This window comes from Tupaia chinensis, unplaced genomic scaffold (genome assembly GCF_000334495.1).
Source record: "Tupaia chinensis unplaced genomic scaffold, TupChi_1.0 Scaffold147554_1, whole genome shotgun sequence".
Lineage (NCBI taxonomy): Eukaryota > Metazoa > Chordata > Mammalia > Scandentia > Tupaiidae > Tupaia > Tupaia belangeri.
Genome location: NW_006207406.1, coordinates 30,246 through 54,931, shown reverse-complemented (window position 1 = coordinate 54,931; position 24,686 = coordinate 30,246). Strand labels below are relative to the sequence as shown.

At 40.5% G+C, this 24,686-nt stretch overlaps 1 protein-coding gene across 5 annotated transcripts in view; it reads right to left on the bottom strand.

Annotated features, from left to right (window-relative positions):
* The window catches only part of FAM81B (family with sequence similarity 81 member B), an 80,272-nt gene that overhangs the window by 29,699 nt on the left and 25,887 nt on the right, over positions 1–24,686 (bottom strand). For all 5 annotated transcript variants that reach the window (XR_001369818.1, XR_001369819.1, XM_014584761.2 and 2 more), the window contains exons 4-5: positions 13,028–13,271; positions 5,328–5,446 (exon numbers count right to left, since the gene is read on the bottom strand). Coding sequence is in view for 3 of the 5 variants with exons in the window: in XM_014584761.2 (XP_014440247.1) it covers positions 5,328–5,446; positions 13,028–13,271 (363 nt within the window). In the remaining 2 variants the exon portion in view is untranslated. The remainder of the gene's footprint in view (positions 1–5,327; positions 5,447–13,027; positions 13,272–24,686) is intronic.

Sequence of the window (24,686 nt, the reverse complement as noted above, 5' to 3'; positions counted from 1 at the left end):
TGTTCTCATGTTCTTCACTATGGTATATATTGGCTCTGTGCCAGTTTCCTTCTTCTGCTGTGGGTTGGAATGTGGAATTCACAGGAGCAGTCTTGGGTTCAAGTCCTCAGAGGGGCATTTCTCTTCTTTTACTGATGGGGGGTTGTAGAGAAATAATTTCTCCAGAGTTTTCTATTTTCAGATATTTGTTTCGTACCTTTTCTGCTTCTAATGAAGTTGGAGGTTGAGTTGGTCAGGGGGTCCTGCTAATGCTCTCAGGCTGAGTGGTCTAGGACTCCATGTTGCTCTCAGATGGGTGAGGAGCAGGGGGGTCAGCCCATTTTTTGGGGTGGCAGCTCCTACCTTCTATCCTAGGCTTTCCTGCCGGTCCATCTACTTGTGGGACTGTAGGAACGGGGCAGTAGTCCTTAGCATGGGCCAGGACAACCCCTCCTTCCCCACAGCAGGCTGGGTGGGGGTCCCTGAGGACAGGCCTCCCTGTTGTTCCTTCTATCTCTTGAGTATTAGAAACTTACTGGATCCTTGCCATCAGCCAGAGCAGTCCTACCTCCTCCATAGTAGACTAGGTAGGTGCCCTGATTTTTACTGTTAGTCACACAATGCAATTTCTCTCTCTCACTCTCTCTTTTTTTTCTATATGCAGGTATGCCCTAGAGTCCTAAGAAGCCATCTGTTGTTACAGGACTGGCCTCCTCTGGCTGCTGCTACAGACTGTAAGTCAGGAGCATTCCCATGGGTGCACTTTCCATGCTTGCCTAGTTTTTGCTCTTGAGATGAACCCATCACAGAGAGAGGAGGGTGTCAAAAGCAGGCAGGGCAACTCCAAGACCCTCATTTCACTGGAGGTCTTTGCTTTTAAACTGCCTCTACATCAGAGTGGAAAATAAAAATCCAGGCACATTGTAGTTATTAAATATCAAGGCTGATTTATGAAGCAGTAAAGTGTTTGCTAGGAATTATGTTAAAATAATCAACTTAATTTAACTTATGCCAAAATGCAATTGAAATGAAGGTCTCTGTATGTAGAAGGACGGTCATCAATCTGCATGAGCTAGTCCTCTAGTCATTTGCCTGGCAACAACACAGACAAGAAACTAAAGAGTATGGCGTAATTTCAGTCTCATGGCTTTTGGCCAGATTCTGTCTCAGATTACCAAATAGATTTCAGAAATTTTCCATAAAAAAGAAGACATTTCTAGGAAAAGCAGGACCTCCTTCTAAAATTACTGCTTAATACTGGAGGGGAAGATAAGTAAGAAATTGTGGCAGAGCAAGAAAAGTTACACATCCTTCCATAAATCTCTTGGTTACTTTTAAATCTATTTGTCCACTTGTCTCTTCTTTTATGTAAAACAGAATTTGCAATAACAGAGTAACAGCTTTATAAATGGTTTGCAGACAGAAAGATCTGACAGTGTCAACAACACACCACCAAATTGAACCACATCACATTCCCTTCAAAACTGGTGTTCGGTGTTTATTTTCTTTGCAAAACCATGGCACGGCTAAATAGCATTGTGGGTTTGCTTGTGTTGGCTTTATCTTACTTCATAACTTACTGCAGCTGTACGAAAATTATTTTGTGTGTTTTATTTACAACTAATCACAATGTAAATAATTTACATCAATATCTATATAGTCTTTGGGCTTTCTTTGATGAGAGTTTTTTAACCAGGAGTATTGTTTTCTACACAGTTTCTCTCTCTCTCTCATTTTTTTTCGCCAAAGGATACATGCGCTTTCCAGAGAAAGACAGAGAGAGGCAATGAGAACAAAAGTGAGAAATCATCCTGGGGAGTTGGGGGAGCATGCTGCAATCCTTTCTCCCATGTTCTCCTCCTGGGAATTTGGGCACACACGCGCATGCACCCACCATGATTTTCAGGCTGCTGAATCTAGGACGTGAACTATGGTCCTCCGCGTGGGAGTCTAGCACCTTAACCACTATGTCACCTGCTGGCCCCAACAGTCTCTCTTTTTTTAATTGTCAGAGAGTGCTTTTATTTGCCAAAGAGAAACAGAGAGGGGGAGAGAGCGAAAGCACCCCTCAGATGAGGTGTAGTCATACCGCAATGCCTTTGCCTCTGTTTCTCCATCCTTCAGGGATTTGATGTGTGTACACACATGTATTTTTCAGGTTCCTGGGGTCAGGATTTGAACTGTGGTTGGCCATGTAGCTCCCTTAACCACTAGGCTATGAGGCCAGTCCCTTAGAAATTGTCTTTATTTTTAAAAAGGAATGAAGCACATTCTAGAACTACAAAGTCTTCTCCAGAAGCACTAAATCATTTATTTTGTGGGCCAGCTAGGAACCCAGGCATCCTGACACCACCCCACCCTGCTCTCTCCTTTGAGCTCCATGCCCACTGTGGTTAATATCCCACAGGCTTCTCATATATTACATGGTGAAAATCGAACATTTATTACCCTTGCTTCTCCTTGCCCTTCTGTGTCAATACTGGTCATTTCATATTTCCTTCTCTGTTAAACAACATGAGTATTCAATCGGTCTCCAGAAACTTTGGTGGCTGCCCTTGCCTGCCCTCTTAATTCATCTCCCACACTTGTTCACGTACTAATGCTGTAGAGTCTCTCTTCCTAATGTCTGTGTTGTCTGTCTCTTGGTCTGGATTTCTGTAGCCAGGACCTTGTCACTTCTTACCCAAATTGCTGCAACAGCCTTCTTCTGAACCTCATGATTCCTATTTGCCTTTTTTAGGTTTTTGCCACAGTGCATGTGTTTGTCACAGAGAGAGAGGAAAAGTGAGAAATCACTTCCAAGGGGGATAGCCTTGCTATAATCCCTTCTTCTCCATTCTCCTCCTGGGATCTTGGGCACATGCACTCAGCATGATTTTCAAGCAACTAGGTCCAGGATTCAAACCGTGGTCAGCCATGTGGGAGTCCAGCACCTTAGCCACCATGCCACTTGCTGGCTCTGTTTCATGGCTTCTTTCTATGCTCTACTAATCCAGCTACTACCAGAGTGTCACCAACTGTATGTTCTTCCCTTAATTCCTCTTGTAGTTATTTATAATCTATATAAAGTTCACTTTTTTTTAAACCTTGTCCCATAAGATCTTCCAACTCTGAACTACTTCTTTAGGTTTATCCCCTATGTCCCCTATATGTGTACTCCAAAATACCACAACACAAATACTCTTCTCACAGGTAGCCCTGAAACATATCAAAGTAATCCTTCCCTCTTTTGTGTGTGTGTGTGTGTGTGTGTGTGTGTGTGTGTGTACCTATTTGTATATGCTACAAATGCCTACAACTCATCGAAATTGTTACTTCCTCTGGGAAGCCTTTCCTCTGCTCCTCTCTCTTTAGGTATTCCCACAGCACTCCAGGGTTTCAGTTTAGTGTTCACCTCACTGTTTACTGATAGAGATTGTTTTCCTAGGTAGACTGTGAGCAGCTATAGGAAGGGGATCATGTTGCTGAATCCTAGCACATTGCCTGACATATGGAAAGTGCTTAATGTTTTTTGTTGAATTGAATGGATTAATACTCTGGGAGAGTACTATGGTTTGAAGTGGCTCCCATCCACAAGTCAAGTGTCAATGTGATGGTATTAAGAGGTGGGGCCTTCAAGAGGTGATTAGGTCATGAAGATGCCTCCATTGTGAATGGTAGTAAGGGCCTTAGGATAGAGTCTTCACACAGAATTGACTGGCTTTCCTTTTCACATTCTCCTGTGTGAGGATACTGCATTTCTCCTTTCTGAAGGATGCAGCTCTAACCAGACAACTGAACCTGTTGGCACCATGATCTTGAAATTCTCCCAGTCTCTAGAACTATGACAAAATAAATTTTAATTTTTATAAATTACTCAGCCTCAGGTATTCTGTTATAGCACCACAAGCAGACTGAAGCAGATTTATCTTGGTATTAATTATCTAAGTCTCATTTGATCATTAGCACTTGGGAGAGAATTAACAAGATGGAGGCAGGAGTATGGCAGGAGAGGAAAGAGAACTTGGCAGAAGATAGGAAAATGTCCCTCCCTGGTCAGTCATTCACAAGTTGTCTTTTTTTTTTTTTTTTTAGTTATTTTATTTATTCATTCATTTATTTTAATTTGACCAGAGAGAAACAGAGAGAGAGAGAGAAAGTGAGAAAGTAAGCTGCCAGGTCCAGGACTTGAACCGTGGTCAGCCATGTGGGAGTGTCCAGCACCTTAACCAGCACGCCACCTGCTGGTCCCACACAAGTTGTCTTTAATGTTTCCACTAGAGTAGTCCTGCCATTGTTAATACCTACAAATTGCCCCCACCCCCCTGAACTGCATACCATTAACTCTTTTGATTTAGAAATCTCATACAGAAGATGTTATTCAAAACTTTCTCTAGTTGATAGTAAATTTCTTTTATTACTCTCTTACATACAATTCTTATGTATTTTAAATTTGGCACATCAGGGTACTTTATAGTGGTTATGAGAGTGTGTCTGTGTGTGGTATTTGGGCAGCTGAAGGCCATGAAGATAAGATTTTCGTCACTTCTGATAGAACCAAACTGGCAAATTTTATATACAAGGTTTCTTTTTATTTATTTATTTTTTTTTGAGAGATTTTCACTGTAGGGCACGTGTGCTCGCCAGACAGACAGAGAGAGACATAGAGACAGAAAGCGAGAAATCACCCCCCAGGGGGGATGGTCACGCCGCAATCCCTTCTCCTCCATTCTCCTCTCGGGATCTTGGGCATGCACGCACATGCGCCCAGCGTGAGTTTTAAGCCACCGGGTCCGGGACACGAACCGCGGTCGACTACGTGGGAGTCCAGCGACATAGCCATTACACTAACTGCTGGTTCCCTATACAAGGTTTCTTATAGAAACTTTGGATCTCACAGCTAGTGTAAGGCTTTCATAATTCTATGATAAACTTTGTCAACTACCACCTCATCAATTTAGCTTAATATAAAAATAATGTCTTTTTTTTTTTTTTTTCTTCATCTTCTTTTTTTGGAGAGGTTTTTCTTTTTTTGCTATAGGGCGTGTGCACTCGTCAGAAAGACAGAGAGAGACAGAGAGACAGAAAGCGAGAAATCACCACCCAGGGTGGATGACCATGCCGCCATCCCTTATCCTCCATTCTCCTCTTGGAATCTTGGGCATGTATGCACATGTGCCCAGGGTGAGTTTAAGCCACCGGGTCTGGGACTCGAACTGTGGTTGACTACATGGGATCCAGCAACATAGCCATTGTGCTAACCGCTGGTCCCAATATGTTATTTTTTTACAATATAAAATTTATTTGGGAATGAGAATTTAGTGACCAGGAACTGATGTCTAAACGTTAATGAATGTACTTTGTCTCACCTGGCTACCCTTCCTCGAAGGTCTCCAACTCCTTGTAGGTGTTTAGTGTTTAGCTCCTGTACTGCGAAATTAGTTCCTGTGGTTGTCTGGTCTCGAATTCTTATTTGGTCTTCTAAAATCTGTAAAATGGAGTTAAAATTACCATCACTCATAATAAGACATCATCTAAAGCAGGAGTTACAAAGTTGAATGCATCAGTTAGGCTGATGGTGTAAATGAGAGAGAGTCTTGTCTCGGAAGTGTTTTCTGCCACATCTGAGGAGGCAGCAGTGGTCAATTCCAGCTGATGGTTGCCAGGTGGGGATGACATCTCAATACTATTTTAACAGACGCTAGAAATCCAGAATTTGTCTGAAATTTCTCCACATTACTGGCATCTCCAAATATTGGCATCTTATTAAAAATCTATTATAAGCACGATGTGGGCCAAACAGAACATATTATGCTGATATGGCCATGGGCTGCCATTTGGCTATCATTTGTATAAATGCTTTTCAAAAAACAAGACAAAACAAAACAAAGCCCTGTTTCCCAATTAATGGTAAGTTTGGAAAAAGAGACTCTTCAGTATGGCAGCAGGCAAGATTCTTAATGTATTGAAACAGAACCACAATGAATGTAGCAGAACTAACACAAACAACTCTGAACAAACTGTTGCAGACATATGGACCAGAAAGGGCTTATTATTCTGTATTTCTCAGAGAACATGAGAAATTTATAGCTTATGTGTGTTCAGAGTTTGTACTTGAGTGTCATTAGTCATATCTTCATTTCGTTCCAGTATTCTGGAAATAAACTTGACTTTTCTGTAACAGCAGAATGATGGTCCTGAGAACAATGATTTCAATCTTTTGTGACCATTTATAAATATTAAAAAATTTAAACATCTGCTTGTTCATAAGACAAAATGTGTATTTTACTTGATATTCAAGGAAATTTCAGGTGAAGACACGTGAAAACTTTGTCTTTTCTGAAAAAGATGTAAAAGTATAGAACTCGGGTTTTGATGTTTTTTTTTTTTTTTTTTTGGTGAATGTGTATGATTTCAAGTTTAATTATTTTATGTGTCACAACCTGAACCATGGTTAACCTCAGGTTAATGAATTTTACCAGGCAAATGATTTTTTTGCAGCAAATGAATGACAGGAATTTCAAAGACACATATAAGACTCTCATTCATTTGTAAACTGGCAAATTGAGACAACCGAAGGGCAAATAAAGCCCTAACTAAAGACATAAAAGTGTCAAAATCACTAGCTCGAGTTTGGTTGTGTCTTTTTCCCTGTATGTAGACTGTTTGGACCTTTGGTGAAGAATAGTTAATCTATATACTTAAGCATTTTATAAAAGAAGGATCAATAAATCAGGGTAGTAGTGGTGTATAGCCAACTAGACTAATGGAATGTAATGATAATGATAATAATATAATGATTATTATTGATATAATGATAATTCTATAAAAAAAGATGCTGTCTATGAGACTCACAGTCATAGGGGAGAAAATTTACAAATGGTGTGTGTGGGGGTCTCTGGTTATTTATTTAGAAAACATTCCATTTAGATTATTACCTCATGTCATATATCAATATAGATTTTAGAAAAAAGTAGATTAAAATGTAAATAAAAATTAAGCCATAAATAACAGCTATAGATAACAGATACATTACCTCTGAACAAAGAACTTTCTGATCTTAAAGAGAAATCATAAAGCAAAGTATTGGGTCGTTGACAAAGTCATTATGTGTTTTTCTGTTTTTCTTTGAAAAAATGTGTCATGACTTTTCTGACCACTCAGTATTTGAATATTTAACTATATATAGTACTTGTTAAAAACCATTGTAAATACAATTACGATATAAAATGCAAATGGAAAAACAATGAACAAATACCATTGCCAAGAGTTTTGGTGGTGTGCTGTAACCAGAATGTACCTGTCTGTAAGAGCTGATTGTACATACCTCTTCCCATCTTTGTGTTCACAGTACTCACATTAAGTTATTAGAAACCATAGTAGGAGTATTTATACCACAGAAATAGGCAAACACTACAAACTAGATGCTTTTCCTCAAGAAAAAAAGTGATTGCCCATTATTAAACATTTAACCAATGTACCACTGGTTATTTTCCTTAATATTGTAAAAGAGCTCATCATGTCAATAAGAATTTTAAAAGTACTAAAACTTCAGAATACAAACTGGTAAGAAACACAAACAGATTATTGGCAGAGGAGATGCAAATTGTCAGTTACTTTAAAAATGTTATCAGGCCCAGCCACAGTAATGTATTGGCTTATGTTCCTTCTCAGCAGGCTATGGCCACCTGGAAGGTCTAGGTTCAAGCTCCAGACCATCCTTCAAGCCAAGAGTGGTGGTATGTGCTTGTAGTCGCAGCTTCTTGGAAGGGGAGGCAGGAGGATTGTGACAAAGTAAGACCTTTTCTTGAAAAAAAGGATTCAATATCTTTAGTCACGAACAAAAAAGGAAGATCTCATTTCTGTTCTGTCAAATTAGCAATATTGGGTGGTCAGAAAAGTCATGACATGTTTTTCTATGCAACATTTAACCAATGTACCACTGGTTATTTTCCTTAATATTGTAAAAGAGCTCATCATGTCAATAAGAATTTTAAAAGTACTAAAACTTCAGAATACAAACTGGTAAGAAACACAAACAGATTATTGGCAGAGGAGATGCAAATTGTCAGTTACTTTAAAAATGTTATCAGGCCCAGCCACAGTAATGTATTGGCTTATGTTCCTTCTCAGCAGGCTATGGCCACCTGGAAGGTCTAGGTTCAAGCTCCAGACCATCCTTCAAGCCAAGAGTGGTGGTATGTGCTTGTAGTCGCAGCTTCTTGGAAGGGGAGGCAGGAGGATTGTGACAAAGTAAGACCTTTTCTTGAAAAAAAGGATTCAATATCTTTAGTCACGAACAAAAAAGGAAGATCTCATTTCTGTTCTGTCAAATTAGCAATATTGGGTGGTCAGAAAAGTCATGACATGTTTTTCTATGCAAAAAATGCATCATGGCTTTTCTAACAACCCAATAGAATGCAGATGCAAGTAAATTAGTATAAATTTTCTGGAAACCAATTTGGCAGCATGCATTAAGAGCTTTCATAGTGTTCATACCCTAGGAATGCCACTTTTAGGAATATACACTATGGAAGTAATCCAAATGCGGATGCCTTTGGAGGTATTTATGCATGAAGATATTTGCGCATAAAGAGAATAATTAAGCAATAATTAAATTATGGTGTAGCACCATGCAAAGAACTTTTAGTGATATCTGAAAGACTTTATGCTATACTTTTATATTAAAAATTGCACTTACATAGTCTCAGCATCCTAAATGGAATACGTGTGAGGACAAGATGAAGATAGTCTGATAGAGACTGCCATTTGTGGGGGGGAATTATGAAACTTTTTTCTCAGGTTTAAAGATTTCTTTTTCTGAACTTTCAAATTAATAGAAATGAGCAAATATTGCTTTTATAAATTGAGGGGAGAAACTTTACAACATTATGCATAAAACTATATTTTTGAGTTAAAAATAAATTAATTTGAAAATGTATAATCAGTTGCATCCTTATAAATTTTTGATTTTTTTTTTTTCTGAAAGATTTTGTTATAGGGCGTATGCATACTCCAGAGAATCAGAAAGCAAGAAATCACCCCCCTGGGAGGTGGCCTTGCTAAAAATCCCTTCTCCTTTATTCTTTTCTCAGGATCTTGGGCATGCACGCACACATGCCTGGAGTGAGTTTTAAGCTGCCCAGTCTGGGACTTGAACCGTGATTGATGATGTGGGAGTCTAGTGACGTAACCATTACTCTATCAGCTGGTCCCCCAATTTCTTCATTTTAAAATAGGAACTGCTACAATTATGGTAAATGAAAAAAAGCTTTTAAAACTCCTTTTAAAGATCCGTGTTTTAATTTACATTTGGATCATCTTGCTGATCAATTTGCAAATGCACTGTGTTGATGAGTTTAGGTTTTTTTAAAATTCTTGAATTGCATCCATTTCCTTATAAAGTGGGCATTACTTTATAATGCTAGTTATTTACTAGAGAGCCTAGTTACTCCTTTTTAGTATTTTAACTACATTGCTAACAGCTTTTAATTTTTTTTTAAATTTTTTTATTTGCTGAAGGGTACCATGTGCTCACCAGAGACAGATGTAGAGACAGAGACAGAGAGTGAAAGGGAAAAAGCAACCCTCAGTGGGGCATGGTCAAACTACGGTCCTTTCTCCTCCATTTCCCCTCCTTTTCAAGATTTGGAGCACGCATGCTCACATGCCTGAAATGTCTTTCACGCCATCTGGTCAAGGATTTGCACCATGTGGTGGGCCATGTAGAATCTGGCTCCCTTAACCTGCTGATCCCCCTAATTTAATTTTTCACACAGCCAGATAATCCTCCTCATTTTCTTTATATATGCCAAACTCTTCACAGAACTATAAATATTTTGAAGTTTTACAGTTTTAAGAAATTTTTTTTTTTTTGTAGAGATCATCAAAGATAATCGATAGTTATAGGGGAAAAAATGCTGTTAGCAAGATTTCTAGTGTCCAGCAAATGGCATAGTGGTTATGTCGCTGGACTCCCACATGGGTGACTGTGGTTTGAGTCCCAGACCCCATGGCTTGAAAATCATGCCAGGCAAGTGTACATGCATGCCCAAGATCCCAGGGGAAGAATGGAGGAGAATGGATTGCAGCATGGCCATCCCTCTGGGGGGTGATTTCCCAGTTTCCCTCTCACTGTTTCTCCCCAACTTCAGTGAGTACATGTACCCTATGGTAAAAATCTCTAATAAAGAAAAAAGGAAAGATTTCTAGAGGTCTGGAATCCTGTCTTCCACTTAAGAGTATTTTATTAGGGAATAGTGAATACACATTGAAATATACCAAGTACATATCTGGATGGAGCTTGATAAATTAATCAACTATGTAACCACCACCCAGATCAAAATACAGAGCATTCTTAGAAACATTTTTGGTTTTTCTAAAAATGTTCTCTTTTTAATTACCAAGAAGCTTTGACTCCTAAATTGGGATCTTATTTTAGTGTTAGTGCTATTTATTTGATTTTCTAGTCTTCTCAAAAGGCACAGAGTTGCTTGCCTCTTGTCATGTTCGTGACATTTTATTGTGCCTGTAAACACCTTCAGTCACGGACCAGCAGTTAGCATAATGGCTAAGTCACTGGACTCCTACGTAGTCGACTGTGGTTCGAGTCCCAGACCTGGTGGCTTAAACTCATGCTGGGCGCGTGTGCGTGCGTGCCCAAGATCCCGAGAGGATAAAGGAGGAGAAGAGATTGCAGTGTGGCCATCCCCCTTGGGGGGTGATTTCTTGCTTCCTGTCTCTCTGTCTCTCTCTGTCTTTCTGGCGAGCACACGTGCCCTATAGCAAAACCTCTCCAAAAAGAGGAAAAAACAAAAAACCACCTTCGGTCACACCGACTTTTTAGGCATGCAAGTCAATTCAATATGTGCTCAATACCAGTAAAGTGACTTTTAACCACTCACTAGAAGGTCCAGCACCGCGATGCAAGTGGTATGGCCTTGCTGAGCGATACTGGAGCCGTATGGGCAGGCCTTGGGCCTGATAGAGCCTGCCTCAACACAGCATGCTAGGCATACCCGCAGGGGTGCCAGTTCTCCTGGCTGTCTGGAACACTGCAGGGGGGACTGTGGTGTAGTGAGACCTGTCCAGGGTGCTGTTTTTCTTCCTCCCTCCTGATGTCTGTTTCTCTCATGAAAGAAACTTCTCAGGGACCAGCAGTTAGCTTAATGGCTATGTCGCTGGACTCCCATGTAGTCGACCGCAGTTCACATCCTGGACCCGGTGGCTTAAACTCACGCCGGGCGCGTGTGCGTGTATGCCCAAGATCCCGAGAGGAGAATGGAGGAGAAGGGATTGCGGCGTGGCCATCCCCCCTGGGGGTGATTTCTCACTTTCTATCTCTCTGTCTCTCTGTTTGTCTGGCGAGCGCATGCGCCCTATAGCAAAAACCTCTCAAAAAAAAAGAGGAAACTTTACAATAAAGTTCACTAGGAGCTTTTAATGATTCACATTTCCTCAGACTTCATGGAGTTTGCTAGACCACATAGAAAAAAAATGAAAAAACATCCTTGCCCTTAAATAGCGAATGTACAAGGAAGTCATTGCTGAGCGAATCCCATGCTCCTCCCCCCAAATCCCGTGTTCTTTCTCATAGTAAGATAAAGCAGGTATTATGAAAGGATAGCGTTATCAGTTCTTATGATGATTCCTCAAGTTTCTGGCCAGTTTCCGAAGCGTATTCTCTGGAACCCTTGCTTGTAAATTAGTGACCCAGGATTATCACACACATAGCACTTTGGGAATTTGGGATAACCTTAAGAAAAACCTGTTTATCCTGATTTAGCCCAAGATTTTTCTTTTTGATCAGACATTTCATTTTTCAATTTATGCTTTAAGAGCTTTGGTTCGTTTGCTCATTTATTCAAGAAATATATGCAGAGTGCTGACTACATACCAGACTCTGTTGTTAACTAGCATGGGATTTAGGGGGGAAACCCACAATGGAAAAAAAAAATCTTAAAACTGGGGAAAAATATTCTCACAATTCTACCACCAAATGACAATCTCAGTACACTAAGTCCTTGCAATATTCCATCTAGGAGAGAACACAGCTAAATTCTTAATTTTATGGAGGTTATGTTTTAGAAGGGAAAAAGAATTAAAATCTCTATTTGTAGTACATTGTGTTAAACACTATGCATAAAAATAGAGTTTAAGGGAGATTGAAACTATTTGGGCTGTGGGGGATGCTTTTTTTTTTTTTTTGAGAGGTTTTTGCTATAGGGCGTATGCGCTCGCCAGACAGAGAGAGAGAGAGAGACATAGAGACAGAAAGCGAGAAATCACCCCCCAGGTGAGTGGTCACGCCGCAATCCCTTCTCCTCCATTCTCCTCTCGGGATCTTGGGCACGCATGCACATGCACCCGGCATGAGTTTTAAGCCACTGGGTCTGGGACGCGAACCGTGGTCAACAACGTGGGAGTCCAGTGACATAGCCATTACGCTAACTGCTGATTCCTGGGGGATGCTATTTTATAGAGTATCAAGGAAATCTCTTATAAATAGTATTTGAATCAAGACCTGAAAGAAATTGGCACTTCACAGCAATATTTAAGGGAAGGTGACCCAGCCAGTGTGAATAGCAAGTGCAAAGGTTCTTAGCATGTCCGGTGTATCTCGTGATAATCTGGAAGGCCTACGTGGCCAGAATGAAGGAGAGAGCGATGGACCATGGGTCAGAGACTGCAGGGTGATGGGCTGGCCTGGGAACCAGCGTTGTCTACACACTATGGAAACCTCCATTCGAAATGGTTACAGTGATAGAACCTTGGAGACTTAGACTAACATAGGTACCCTGGCACAATGTCTGGCATAATGTTAAGCGATTTTCTTGGCTGCCACAAGCTAGATATAGAATAAATGTTTTTTGAATGAATGTTTCTGGTACTTTGTGGCATGAATAAGAGTAAAAAAAAAAAAAAAAAGAACTGTTTCCTCCTGAGGCAGCTGAATGGTAATCATTTAAATTTAAATAACAGTGACACATTTCTGCAGTTGAAAAATGGCATTGGTGGTTTGTGATCTTTGTCATGCAATGGTGCCAACATCCGGGACACAAAGATCTACCTCAATGTTCTGGCTGAGTTTTTTGACGATGCTGGTGATGGTCTGGATGTGGCTTTCCAGTAACTTCCTGGCAAGCGATTCCTCTTTTCGAAAGCCGTGGGTCCCCTGGAGACAAGCAGAGATGTCCTCCTTGATTCGGAAGGCTTGTTCAATGAGGAACGCTATGGTGCGCTCCTGGCTGTTGAGTCTGTCTTCAAGCTGGACTTTCTGGGTGGTCGGAATGACAGGTAGAAACGGGAGACCCCTGGTCAGAAAAGGAAACGGCAGGGTGTTACAGAAATGGGCTGGAGGGACCAGAACCCAGAACTTGTATCCTCATTTCTCCTTCTTTACTTTCTCCCATATGAGAAGCTGAGTAGGACTTTAAGTATGCTCAGAATTCTGGCATGCATTTCCTCTAAGAAGGACATCTTACTTAAATCTTGATTTTATATCATGCATTTTTTTCAAGTTTTCTAAATAGGCTTTGTTCTATGTACAATGATAGTAAAATTTCAAGCCAAATTGGTGATAATTGGGGGCATGTAAGGATTTGCAGAGAAAGATATTATAAGCCTTCTTATAAGACTTATATACCCTCGTATTAAAAATTGTACTTTTGGGGCCAGGTGGTGGTACAGTGGTTAAGGCACTAGACTCCCACATGGCCAACCACAGTTTGAGTCCTGGACCTGATGGCTTGAAAATCATGCGTGTGGATGCGTGCATGCTCAAAACCCCAGGAAGACAATGGAGGAGAGGGGATTGAGGTGTGGTCATCCTCCCTGGGGAGTAAAGTCTCACTTTCCCACCCACTGTCTCTTATCTCTCTCCAGTGAGCACAAGTGCCCAATGGCAAAAACCTGAAAAAAGACATTATACCTTATTCTAGAGAAAAAAAATAAAATCTAAGTTCTTATATCTGTAAAAATGAAAAAGTGGCAATTAGACACTTTTCCAAAGGATAGATCTTGGAATAATAGTTGGTAGCTATTTTGTAGTTATTCACTGCAAAGCATTTTTTGGTTAAATATATTTGGAAAATATTGCATTCTATATCCTTTTCTTGCTCATTCGTATTATATATTATCATCACTTTTTTTTTTTTGCTGTAGGGTGTGTGCACTCTCTAGAGAAAGCCAGACAGCCAGAGACAGGTGTGGGATCTAGCCACTTTAACCACCATGCCACTCACTGCCCCTGTGTATTATCATCTTAATGTCTAGCACTATCATTATAATTTTAAGGATGAGGAAAATATTTCCTGGAGCAGTTAAATAACTGGTCATGCGTCATCTAAAGTCATGAGCTAAAGCACTGGCAATAGGGTCTCCAGGAATGGTCACTTCCAAAGACCCCGCATGGACTGAGTTCTGACCACCTATTGGGTCACAATTGAACATGAGCGTGACCATGTTCTCCTAGGTCTGTGTACCTGGGAGTTACAACTATACTTTAAATTGATTGCACATGCTTTTAAATTATCTTATGGCCTAGTGGAAGAGAGGCTTTGAGTTTTCTCTCTTCAGTCTTATCTGTTATTGCATTGAGCTTCTCCCTGAGCTCTCATTAGAAGAAATGTTTCGCTGTCACAGTGAAACTATTCAGCAGAGATAGGGTTAGATCCAAGGATCCTGCAGTCCAGCATAGGGTATTTCCATGACCCCACCTCTCAAAGGTAGCAAGATATTTTGTGATTATCCCTAGAAAGAGAAGGCAGCCTTAAAAGGATAAGGGAATTCTTGCCTTTGTTAGGACCTAGGAATAAAACGAGTGAAACGAAGCCTCTGCCCTCTAGAATGCATCAATTTGTGTGCACATTCTTACATAGATATACTATATATATATATAGTTTGGTTTTTGCCATTGGATACATATGTTGGCCAGAGAGAGGCAGAGAAAGGGAAATTGAGAAATCATACCCTGGGGAATGGACATGCTGCAGTCCCATCTCCTCTGTTCCCCTCTTGGAATTTTGGGTACACATACCCATGTGCCTGGCATGATCTTTAAGCTTCCAGATCCAGGATTTAAACCACAGTTGACCAACAGGGAATCCAGTAACTTAACCACCACGCCACACCACCTGCTGGCCCTTACAATATGTATCCTTTTAAAATGACTGTTAAATCAGTTGCATCATAAGAGGCCAAGACCGAACTGTATGTATTCATTCCCATTGCATGAGCCAGAATAACCATTTGGTTTGGGCTAAGGGTGACATGTTTTCATGGAAGTGAGAATGTCCTAAGACAGCAATTTTAGGGTCAGATTGTGAACATTAGCATTTTGAGAAGACGGCAAACATCACTTAGTATTGTGCTGGGCTGTGTTTATGAAAAACTAAAAGGGATGGGTTAATTTGATTCCCACAATGAGAAGTCTGGAAGTAGATGGTCTAGGCTTGTGTAGCTGACTGAGGAGGTCACCAAGTGCTTCAGCTCCTCCTGGCCTCCAGGCCTACTGTCAGAGCTTTAGCCTGGACTCTCAAGGTTGTTGTTTCACTTTGAAATACTATGTCCAGGGACCAGCAGTTGGCATAATGGCTATGTCGCTGAACTCTTATGTAGTCGACCGTGGTTCGAGGCCCGGACCCGGTGGCTTAAACTCACACTGGGTGCCTGTGCATGTGTGCCCAAGATCCCGAGAGGAGAATGGAGGAGAAGGGATTGTGATATGGCCATCCTCCCTGGGGGGTGATTTCTCGCTTTCTGTCTCTCTGTCTTTCTTGTGATCACATGCGTCCTATAGCAAAAACCTCTCAAAAAAAAAAAAAAAAGAAAGAAAGAAAAGAAAAAAGAAAAAGAAATACTATATCCATATTCTAGATAAAAAAGATGAAGGACAAAGAATAAAATGTATGCACCAACTATGTTTGGCCCCACCCTTACTTTTTTAAATCACAAAGAAAACTTTTCCTGGGGCCAGCTGTCATGGTGATTAAGGCACTGGACTTCCACGTGACCAACAGCGGTTTGAGTTCTGGGCCTGGTAGCTTGCTTTATCACATCGCTCCCACCCCTTTTGTCCCTCTCTGGTTGTATGCCCTATAGCAAGTTAAAAAATAATAATAATAAATAAAATTAAATAATTCTTTAAAATAAAGAAAGCTGTTCTGAAGGAGTCACCATGACACTTCTGACATTTCATTGGTTGAAACTGTGCCATATGGTTACCTCTTGTCACTTTTTTTTTTTTAAAGTGGGTGCATTGCAGCCTTAAACAAAACTGGGACTTTTATTAGCAAAAAGATAGGGGGAATGTGTATTGGGTCGGCCACTAGTGGTATTTGCTACATGCAATTTTTCTCCTCCTAGCCTCCAATTTTATATCAAGTATCACTATTGAAGGAATTTAAAAATAAAAAACTGATTTCTTCCCTGTTGGTCATCGGCTCTCTGCTGATCAATCTGGAACCCAGGTTCTTTACTGCCAAAAGGTAGTTAAAAGTTGGCGAAAAATATTACCACTACTAAATACTTTAGTAATGGATGGTCACTCACACGGATCAGTGAGTGCAAATGGCAAGGCGTGGCCACCCCATGAAGCTCAACAGAAACTGTACTTGGACCATAAAGGAGGAAGAGGAGCTCATGCTATGCAGAGAAAGAAAATACAGTAGCACATTGTGCTTTGCCCCAAACCCCTCCTCCTGGCCCAACACCCAGTGAAAAGCCAGAATCCATGTGGATCTGACGTGAGCCTAGCCCTGCCCCTTTAACTGGAAAGCCTCTGCCCCACACCCCTCCTTCTGGCCCAACACCCAGAGAAAAGCCAGAAGGTAGGAAGTAACGAATAATCCATTAGATGACCAGAAACCACCACCAGAGAAACAGATATATGGGAAATCAAGAAAATATCACTCCCCCAAGGGGAAAGAAAAGCCCTTCATCATCCACAGACAGTACAATGGAACTTGTGGAAAGGTCAGATAAAGAATTTAGGATATTTGGGGCCAGCAGGTGGCATGGAGGTTGAGGCGCTGGAATTCCCACATGGCCGACCGGTTCAAGTCCCAGACCTGGTAACTTTCTCTCTCTCTCTCTCTCTGTCTTTCTCTGACAAAACTCATGTGAAAAGTAATAAATAAATAAATAAATAAAATTATTCTTTTTTTAAAAAAATAATTTAGGATATTCATAGTGACAAAGCTAATAGAGATGCAAGAGAAGAGAGACAATGAACTCCAGAAGATGCAGGAGAAAAGAGACAATGAGTTCCAGGAGGTGAGGAGGTTCTTTCATGATGTGAAAGAAGAAATACACACCATAAAAAAGAATCATACGGAACTCTTAGATATGAAGGCTGTAATACGGGAAATCAAAACCTCCCTCGAAAGTATGGAAAGCAGATTAGATCATGCAAAAAATCAAATCTCAAATGTAGAAGATAGAACCTCTGAGTTAGAAAAGTTCAACAAAAAATACAGAAAATAACCCAAAAAATAAGAAGAATATATGAGTAATGCTAGATACCATTAGATACCCAAACGTCCAGATAATCAGTATTCCAGAAGGTGAATAAACTAATCAGGGCATTTATAATCTGTTCCATGAAATCCTAGAAGAAAACTTTCCAACCTACAGAGGTATTCAAATATCCAGACCTAAGAAACACAAAGGACCCCACATAGAATCAACCCAAGAAGATCTTTCCCTGAGGCGCATCATAGCCAGATTGACCAAAATCACAGACAGAGATAAGATACTAAAATTGGCAAGAGAAAAATGTAAAGTTACTTTCAAAGGATATCCCATCAGGCTAGCATTGGACCTCTTCTCAGACACAATGCAAATAAGGAAATAATGGGAAAATATATTCAAAGTGTTAAGTAAAAAACAATTTCAACCAAAAATACTGTATCTGGCAAGATTATCCTTCATGTGGGAAGAAAAGATAAAATCATTCTCAGATAAACAAAACCTAAAAGAATTTTTCAACACCAGACCAGTTCTTCGAGAAGTTCTAAAGGGAGTACTATACCAGGAAAACTGAAGACAGACAGAGAAATAAGAGAACAAGAAATGACCAAGAGAAAGGCCAATTTAATGGTAGGGACAAGTTCTGAAATATCAATAATAATGTTGAATGTTAATGGAAAGGTCAGACCACAGTAACACTGCAAATTCAACAAAAGAGAGATTACATGAGACTGCACTGGTGAAACAGAATTCTATGACTTTTTTTTATAAAACGTTACTGATTTTCTTCTATGCTTTGCTTCCAGATTTAAAGATTTTTGTTTTCTTTTGAGTTGTTGGGTTCAGCAATTTGTTAAAAAAAAAGAATTTTTCAAATTGAAACAAACTTTTCTCCCTTCTTGACTCCTTTGCAATTGGAAAATATTTGTGAGCTGTCTTACTTTGTGGCAGAATGGTTATTTGCATAAGTTCACTAATACAGTAGCATCTGTTACCTTACATTAGAAATTGAATTCTCATGGGGCTTTGTGCAAATAACAGACCAAACTGAGATTAATCTAATTTTTTTTCTTGCAAATAAGTTAACTTACACCTCTCTTTAGTAGAAGGGGAAAAGGAGAGAGAGAAAAAAATTATTCCAGAAGAAAATTGCAGTGCACTTGTCACTAGATTCTAGCTTTGTCCATACTTTAAGATCTTTTGTGAATCAATAAAATGTGAAAAAAAAGTTTAGTATGGAAGTGAGGGATGGGAAAGGGGAAGAAAAAATGGGTAAAAGTATGCTTAATTGACAAAAAATGAGAAACTATTTGCTGATGATAATGTATATAGTAATATCCTTGTCTTGACTGACATACGTGGTATTTGTGTTGTAAAAAATATATATACTGTAAAGATGTGATAAAATGTAAATTAAAATAATAAATTAAAAGATAATTCTAAAAAATAAAAAATATATACAATAGCACATTGCTTCTTTTTATTTAGTAGCTTAATGGTTCCATTTTTCTAAATCATTGTCCCCATATTTTTAACTTATAATTAAAAAGATTTTAGTAGCCCCATTAAGAACAGTGACTTGAAAATCATGCCAGGTGCATGTGTGTGCGTGCCCAAGATCCTGATAGGAAAATGGAGAAGAAGGGATTGTGGCATGGCCATCCCCCTCAGGGGTGATTGCTCACTTTCCTTCTCACAATTTCTGTCTCTCTCCAGCAAGTGCGCATGCCCTAAGGCAAAAACCTCTCAGAAAAAGAAAAACAACAACAACAAAAAAGGAAAAACAAAAACAGATAAAAATAATTTTAATAAGATGAGGGGTCTGTAAAAAGCTTGCAGAAGATGGAGTTAGAATATGAATTCATTTTGTTATATAAAACTTTGAGAACTCATGTGTAGCTTTTTCATAATTTGCATTTTTCATGAACTTTTTAAGATGCCATATTTACTTTAGCAACTCAACACAGTATATCTAAAATGTCTCTGCAACCTATAATCAATATGAACTTTATTAAAGCAGTATTTTATATTTTTCCTTATGCTAAAGTTTTGAAATTTATTTTGTACCCTGTACTTAAAACATCCCTCAGTTGGACTAGCCACATCTTAGGTACTCGATAGTCACCATGGTTGGCAGTTATTGTATCAAACAGCACAGCTCTAGAGGACGAAAATGTCACTGAGCAGTCAAAAGCATTTCCACCATGTCTGTGCATGCCTTGTGCCCTTTACAAATAATCATAGCTAATATCTTTGCACACGTAAGCCAGGCGTTGTGGCTAGCACTTTACATAGTCCTTATTTTATTGAGTCTTCATAGTAACACTATGATAGATGCATTAAAAGTCTCCTGTTTTGAAGATGACGAAATTGAGGTTCAAGAAGCAAGGGCTTTCAGCTAACAATGGCAGAGCATTATCAAGCCTGTGCACTTGATTCTGAGTCCAAGCGCTGTTATACACATAGACAAGCCAAGCAGGAAGGTCTCTGGATCTACGTAAATTTGATACCTGCTGATCGTTTTTATTTTTTGAAGAGGTTTTTGCTATAGGGCACGTGCGCTTGCCAGCCGGACAGAGAAACAGGGAGACAGAAAGAGAGAAATCACCCCCCCAAGGGGGGATGGCCATGCCGCAATCCTTCTCCTCCATTTTCTTCTCGGGATCTTGGGTGCGCACACACACACACACACACACACACACACACACGCAACCGGCATGAGTTTTAAGCCACCAGGTCCAGGACGTGAACCACAGTCGACTACATGGGAGTCCAGCGACATAGCCATGACGCAAACTGCTGGTCCTCCTGCTGATTCTTTTTTTTTAATTCATGTGAGCTCAGCCAGCCAGATTTAATGCAAAACAAGTAGTACCATGAATCAAATTTCCCCAAAAGGGGAATTTTATTGATTACTTTATTCCCTTACAAACAGACCAACTGTAATCAAATGAGGTGAACATTCACCTCAGGATTTTGCCATCTTTGTAATAGAAAAGATGAGGCTTAGAACTGGATCACTTGACCCTTTCTCTTCTTATCTCCTCCCAGTTCAAAATGCTTACATCTCTTGATAGCCTGCATTCTCTTAGATCTGCAGTTGGGCTCTACACGTTCAAGCCTCAGCACAATCTTCTTGTAGTTTTTGCCTTTTTCCGGAAAATAGGCTTAGTCTGTCCACCATAGCCACTCTGCTTCCTGTCATAATGCCGCTTTCCTGAGCACACAGAGAATCCTTGCCCTTTTTGTACTATGTCACTTCATGAGGTTGGTGCTCACCACCTTCTTACAGAAGGTCCATTGGATTTTAGGGACGTTCACCATGCTTGCAGGCCTGCTATCTGCACAAAAAGAGCCTCCTGCTGATTCTTTTTAAAGAGTGAGCAGCCTACGAATAGCTGGAAGAAATGATAACTGTAGGCAAAGATTAACAAAAGAGTCAGAAGGTCAGTGCACAGTGGACAAAAGAAATTAACAAAGAAAAAAGACAAAGGCTTGGGTCATTTAGTGTAAGGACGAAGAAACGCGGAAAACCCTGACTGCCTTCTTGGCATTAGTATGAAGGATCTTTAGAAAGTTCATGGAAAATGTGTATCATAAAAATATTCATGGAGTTCCAAAATTTTTTGTACCAAAATAAATTCATACTTTAATTCCATTTTTTCCTATGTACATTTTGAAGACTCCTCATATATTACTCCTTCTTTTCATAGGTAAAGTTCTTGGAGGAGCAAGCTCTTTTGGTTGTGTCTTTCAGTATGTGTGATGTGCTTCTCACCCTTTGATAATCGGATTCCTTGAGCTTTCTCTCTCTTTCTCTCCCTCTCTCTGTCTCTGTGTTTCTTCCTCTCCTTACTCATTTTGGAGGATGGCAGCGGCCATGCAGAGCAGCCCAGCGAGGAGTTGTGCATAGTAAGGAAATGAGACCTCCTGACAATAGCCAGCAAGGAACTGAGGGGTCCTGCCAATAGCTGTGGGAGTGAACCCTCCTGGAATCTATCCCCCAGCCCCAGATGACTGCAGCCCCAGCTGACATCTTTACAGCAACCCCATGAGACACTCTTAGCCCAAATTACCCAGCAAACCACTTCCAAGTTCCTGACCCACAGAAACTGCAAGGTAAATATTTACATTTTATGCCACTGAGTTTTGGGATATTTTGGTACACAGCAATAGACAGGGAATATGGACAGTAATCTGTGTGAAAATGAGAGTCTGAGATGTAGGGTTGATTCTGGACACAGAGAGGAGCCCTTATAGAGGGTGAGACTCTAGAAGTTACAGAGTTCTGAGGCTAGATTAGAAATGGGCCTGGAAAAGGGAAAGATTCTAAAGTTCCTCATTTGGGCTTAATGAATGTGATGTCTTCCATCAACACTGAAAGTGAAAATAATTAGGTTTAGAGGGAAAAAAATAAATTGAGATAAGTGTAGGGTATCTATATGGAGATGCCCATTGAATGGTCTGAGGGTATCTATATGAAGATGCCCATTGAATGATCTGAGGGTATCTATATGAAGATGCCCATTGAATGGTCTGAGGGTATCTATATGGAGATGCCCATTGAATGGTCTGAGGGTATCTATATGAAGATGCCCATTGAATGGTCTGAGGGTATCTATATGAAGATGCCCATTGAATGATCTGAGGGTATCTATATGGAGATTCCCATTGAATAGTCTGAAATGTATCTGGATGCAAGGATTTGGAATGTTATCAGGGACATCCAAATGTTCCAAATGTAATGTCTGCCATGATAGATGATGGGTGAGTCCATGGGACTCACAGAGTAGACTGTGGTCTCATGGACAATATTGCCATCCTTCATGCCCAGGGTCCTGCGATCTCTGCAGAGACATTGAGTGCAGCTGCCTTCAGCCCACAGCACCCCTCTGACCAGCACTGTTAGCTCCTCAGAGGACTCACTCAACTTCCTCCTCCTGGGAAAATTGGAGCTTGCAGTGAGTGAGAAAGTTGAAGGCTGGCATGAGCATGTCAGCTAAAGTAACTGTCCCAGAGGAATATGACAGCTCATGTGAGACACAGGTCAGAAAGAAAGGAGGTGAGTTGTACAATTCCTCAGGGGTAAAAATTTCTAGACTGACGGTGGTTTTAACAAAAATGCTGAATTAATATGACTGCGGTTTCTCATCCTCTCTCCCCATAAAACCTTAGAGGACCTTGGAAAAAGAAAGTGAGAATACTGTGAAAAATCCCTGGGGCAGTGAGGGCTGTCCTAAACTGGTGATACAGTAGATGCTGTGATGTGCCACAGCTCCACTTTCAGGAAGGAGAGATTTATTCCCCCTATCTGCGGAGAATGCTGCTAGCTGTCAGGACTCAGCTGTTGACCTTCTCTGAGAATTGCCTTGGTGAACAGTGTCATCTTCTGAAGGCCACCTCCTGGGGGTGGCTTGCATTCAGTGATTGGTCAGTGTGTGGGAGGAAAGATCTTGTGTGCTTGCTCTAACTCACAACAACTTTAAAGGGCCACATCCTCTTCAGTGGGGTCAGCGGAAGTTGTCCTCAGTCTTGCATCACAGATCGACTCTTTCTTCCTTCCAATTCTGTTTCCTTTCCTTCACTTCCATAGGTTTCATCCCAGAGCCATCCATATTAAGTCTTGTGTTCAGCAACCTCTGTCTCAGAGTGTTTCCTGGCAACCCAACTTGAATCAGATGGTCATGCTGGCCTGGGGCAAGAGACAGCTCAGCTTGGCTGTGGGAGGATAAAATGGGGAACATGGGAATCGTGTAGCTCTGCTCTCAATTCTCCCCCTCTGTTGCCTTAGGACAAACTGCTCCTACTCAAGTGCACTTCAGACATTCCTCCGGGTGTTCTCTCAGCCAAGGACAGAGAGCCTGTGTGGGGAAGGAGCTGTAAGGAGTTGACACAGTAACTGTAACCACGAACTTGGGGAATGGCTGACTGTGCAGTTCCTTCTATATACCCTTCCACTTCTAAGTGCCCGTGGGGTGGGAAAGCAACTGCTCTCCTCCTCTTGCTTCTTCTTAAGGAGGAAAAGGTGAAGAACTGGGCTGGCAGGTGACATGATGGTTAAATCAGCTGGATCCCACATGGCTGACTCTGTGGTTCAATTCCTGGAGCAGCTTGAAAAGCACATTGGGAGTTTATGCATGTATGCCCAAAATGGAATGGAGAATGGAAGAAAAGAGATTATGGAGTGGCCATCCTCACTGCGGGATGCTTTCTCGCTTTCCGTCTGTCTGTCTGTCTCTCTCTCTCTCTCCCGTGACCACATGTGATATATAGCAGATAAAGAAAAAAAAAAGAAGAAAGAAAAGAACTAACATGAGGAGTTATTGTGTAGGAATATAGGGTAGGGAATTGTTGACTATAGTTTTTTGTGCCTTGGGCTGATTTATACCCTACTGCCTGAGCTCGCTGGAGTTGACAAGATTCCATTGACCACAATCTTGCTGAAATCCCCAGTGAAAAGCCAGTTCATAGGCCAAGCTAATTTATGTGTGTGTGTGTATATATATATATATATATACACACACACACACACATATATATACACACACTGTCACGAAGCACCTGTGTTCATCTTAGATTGTGAGCACCTCACTACTGCTAGTGGTTCCAGAGATTCACGACAAAGCAGTCTAGTTATCTGCTCTTCTCCCCAGCTAGTGCAGAAAATTCCTGAATGGTTCACCTTCTCAATCCTACCCCCTCCAATGCACAACAGGTTAGAAAACACACTGACAGCTCACAGATTATATTTACAATCACTCTACAGTAATGCCTGTTAAGATACAATGACCTGGTTAACCCACTTTAAATCTCTTAATATGGAAAACTACATCAGTAGCAGGTAGTTACATGTGTGAGCCAAAGCTAATGTAATACACAAAGTGGAGACATTTACTGATTAAAGCTCCATACAGACCCGTACAATGAGAGGCTAGCAATTCTTACTGCAAGCCAGTAGCATAAGTCCACACTTGGTAAATGACCAGCTGATTGGACAGCCTGTATTCTAGACAGACAAGTATAAGTTAGTGAAAATAAAATGCATGTACCTAACAGTATATAGTTAGACTGATCCTACAGTCAGAGCTTTCCCTGTGTAATACCATAAAATTATGGAAAATCTTCCTTAAATAAAGTATCAGATTTAGACAACAATGCTATACCAATATAGACATTAGTGTTAAGTACAGGAGAATTGATTAAACTGAAAAACAAACAAACAAAACCTGTATTCCAGGACTTCAGAGCAGAAGCACAGG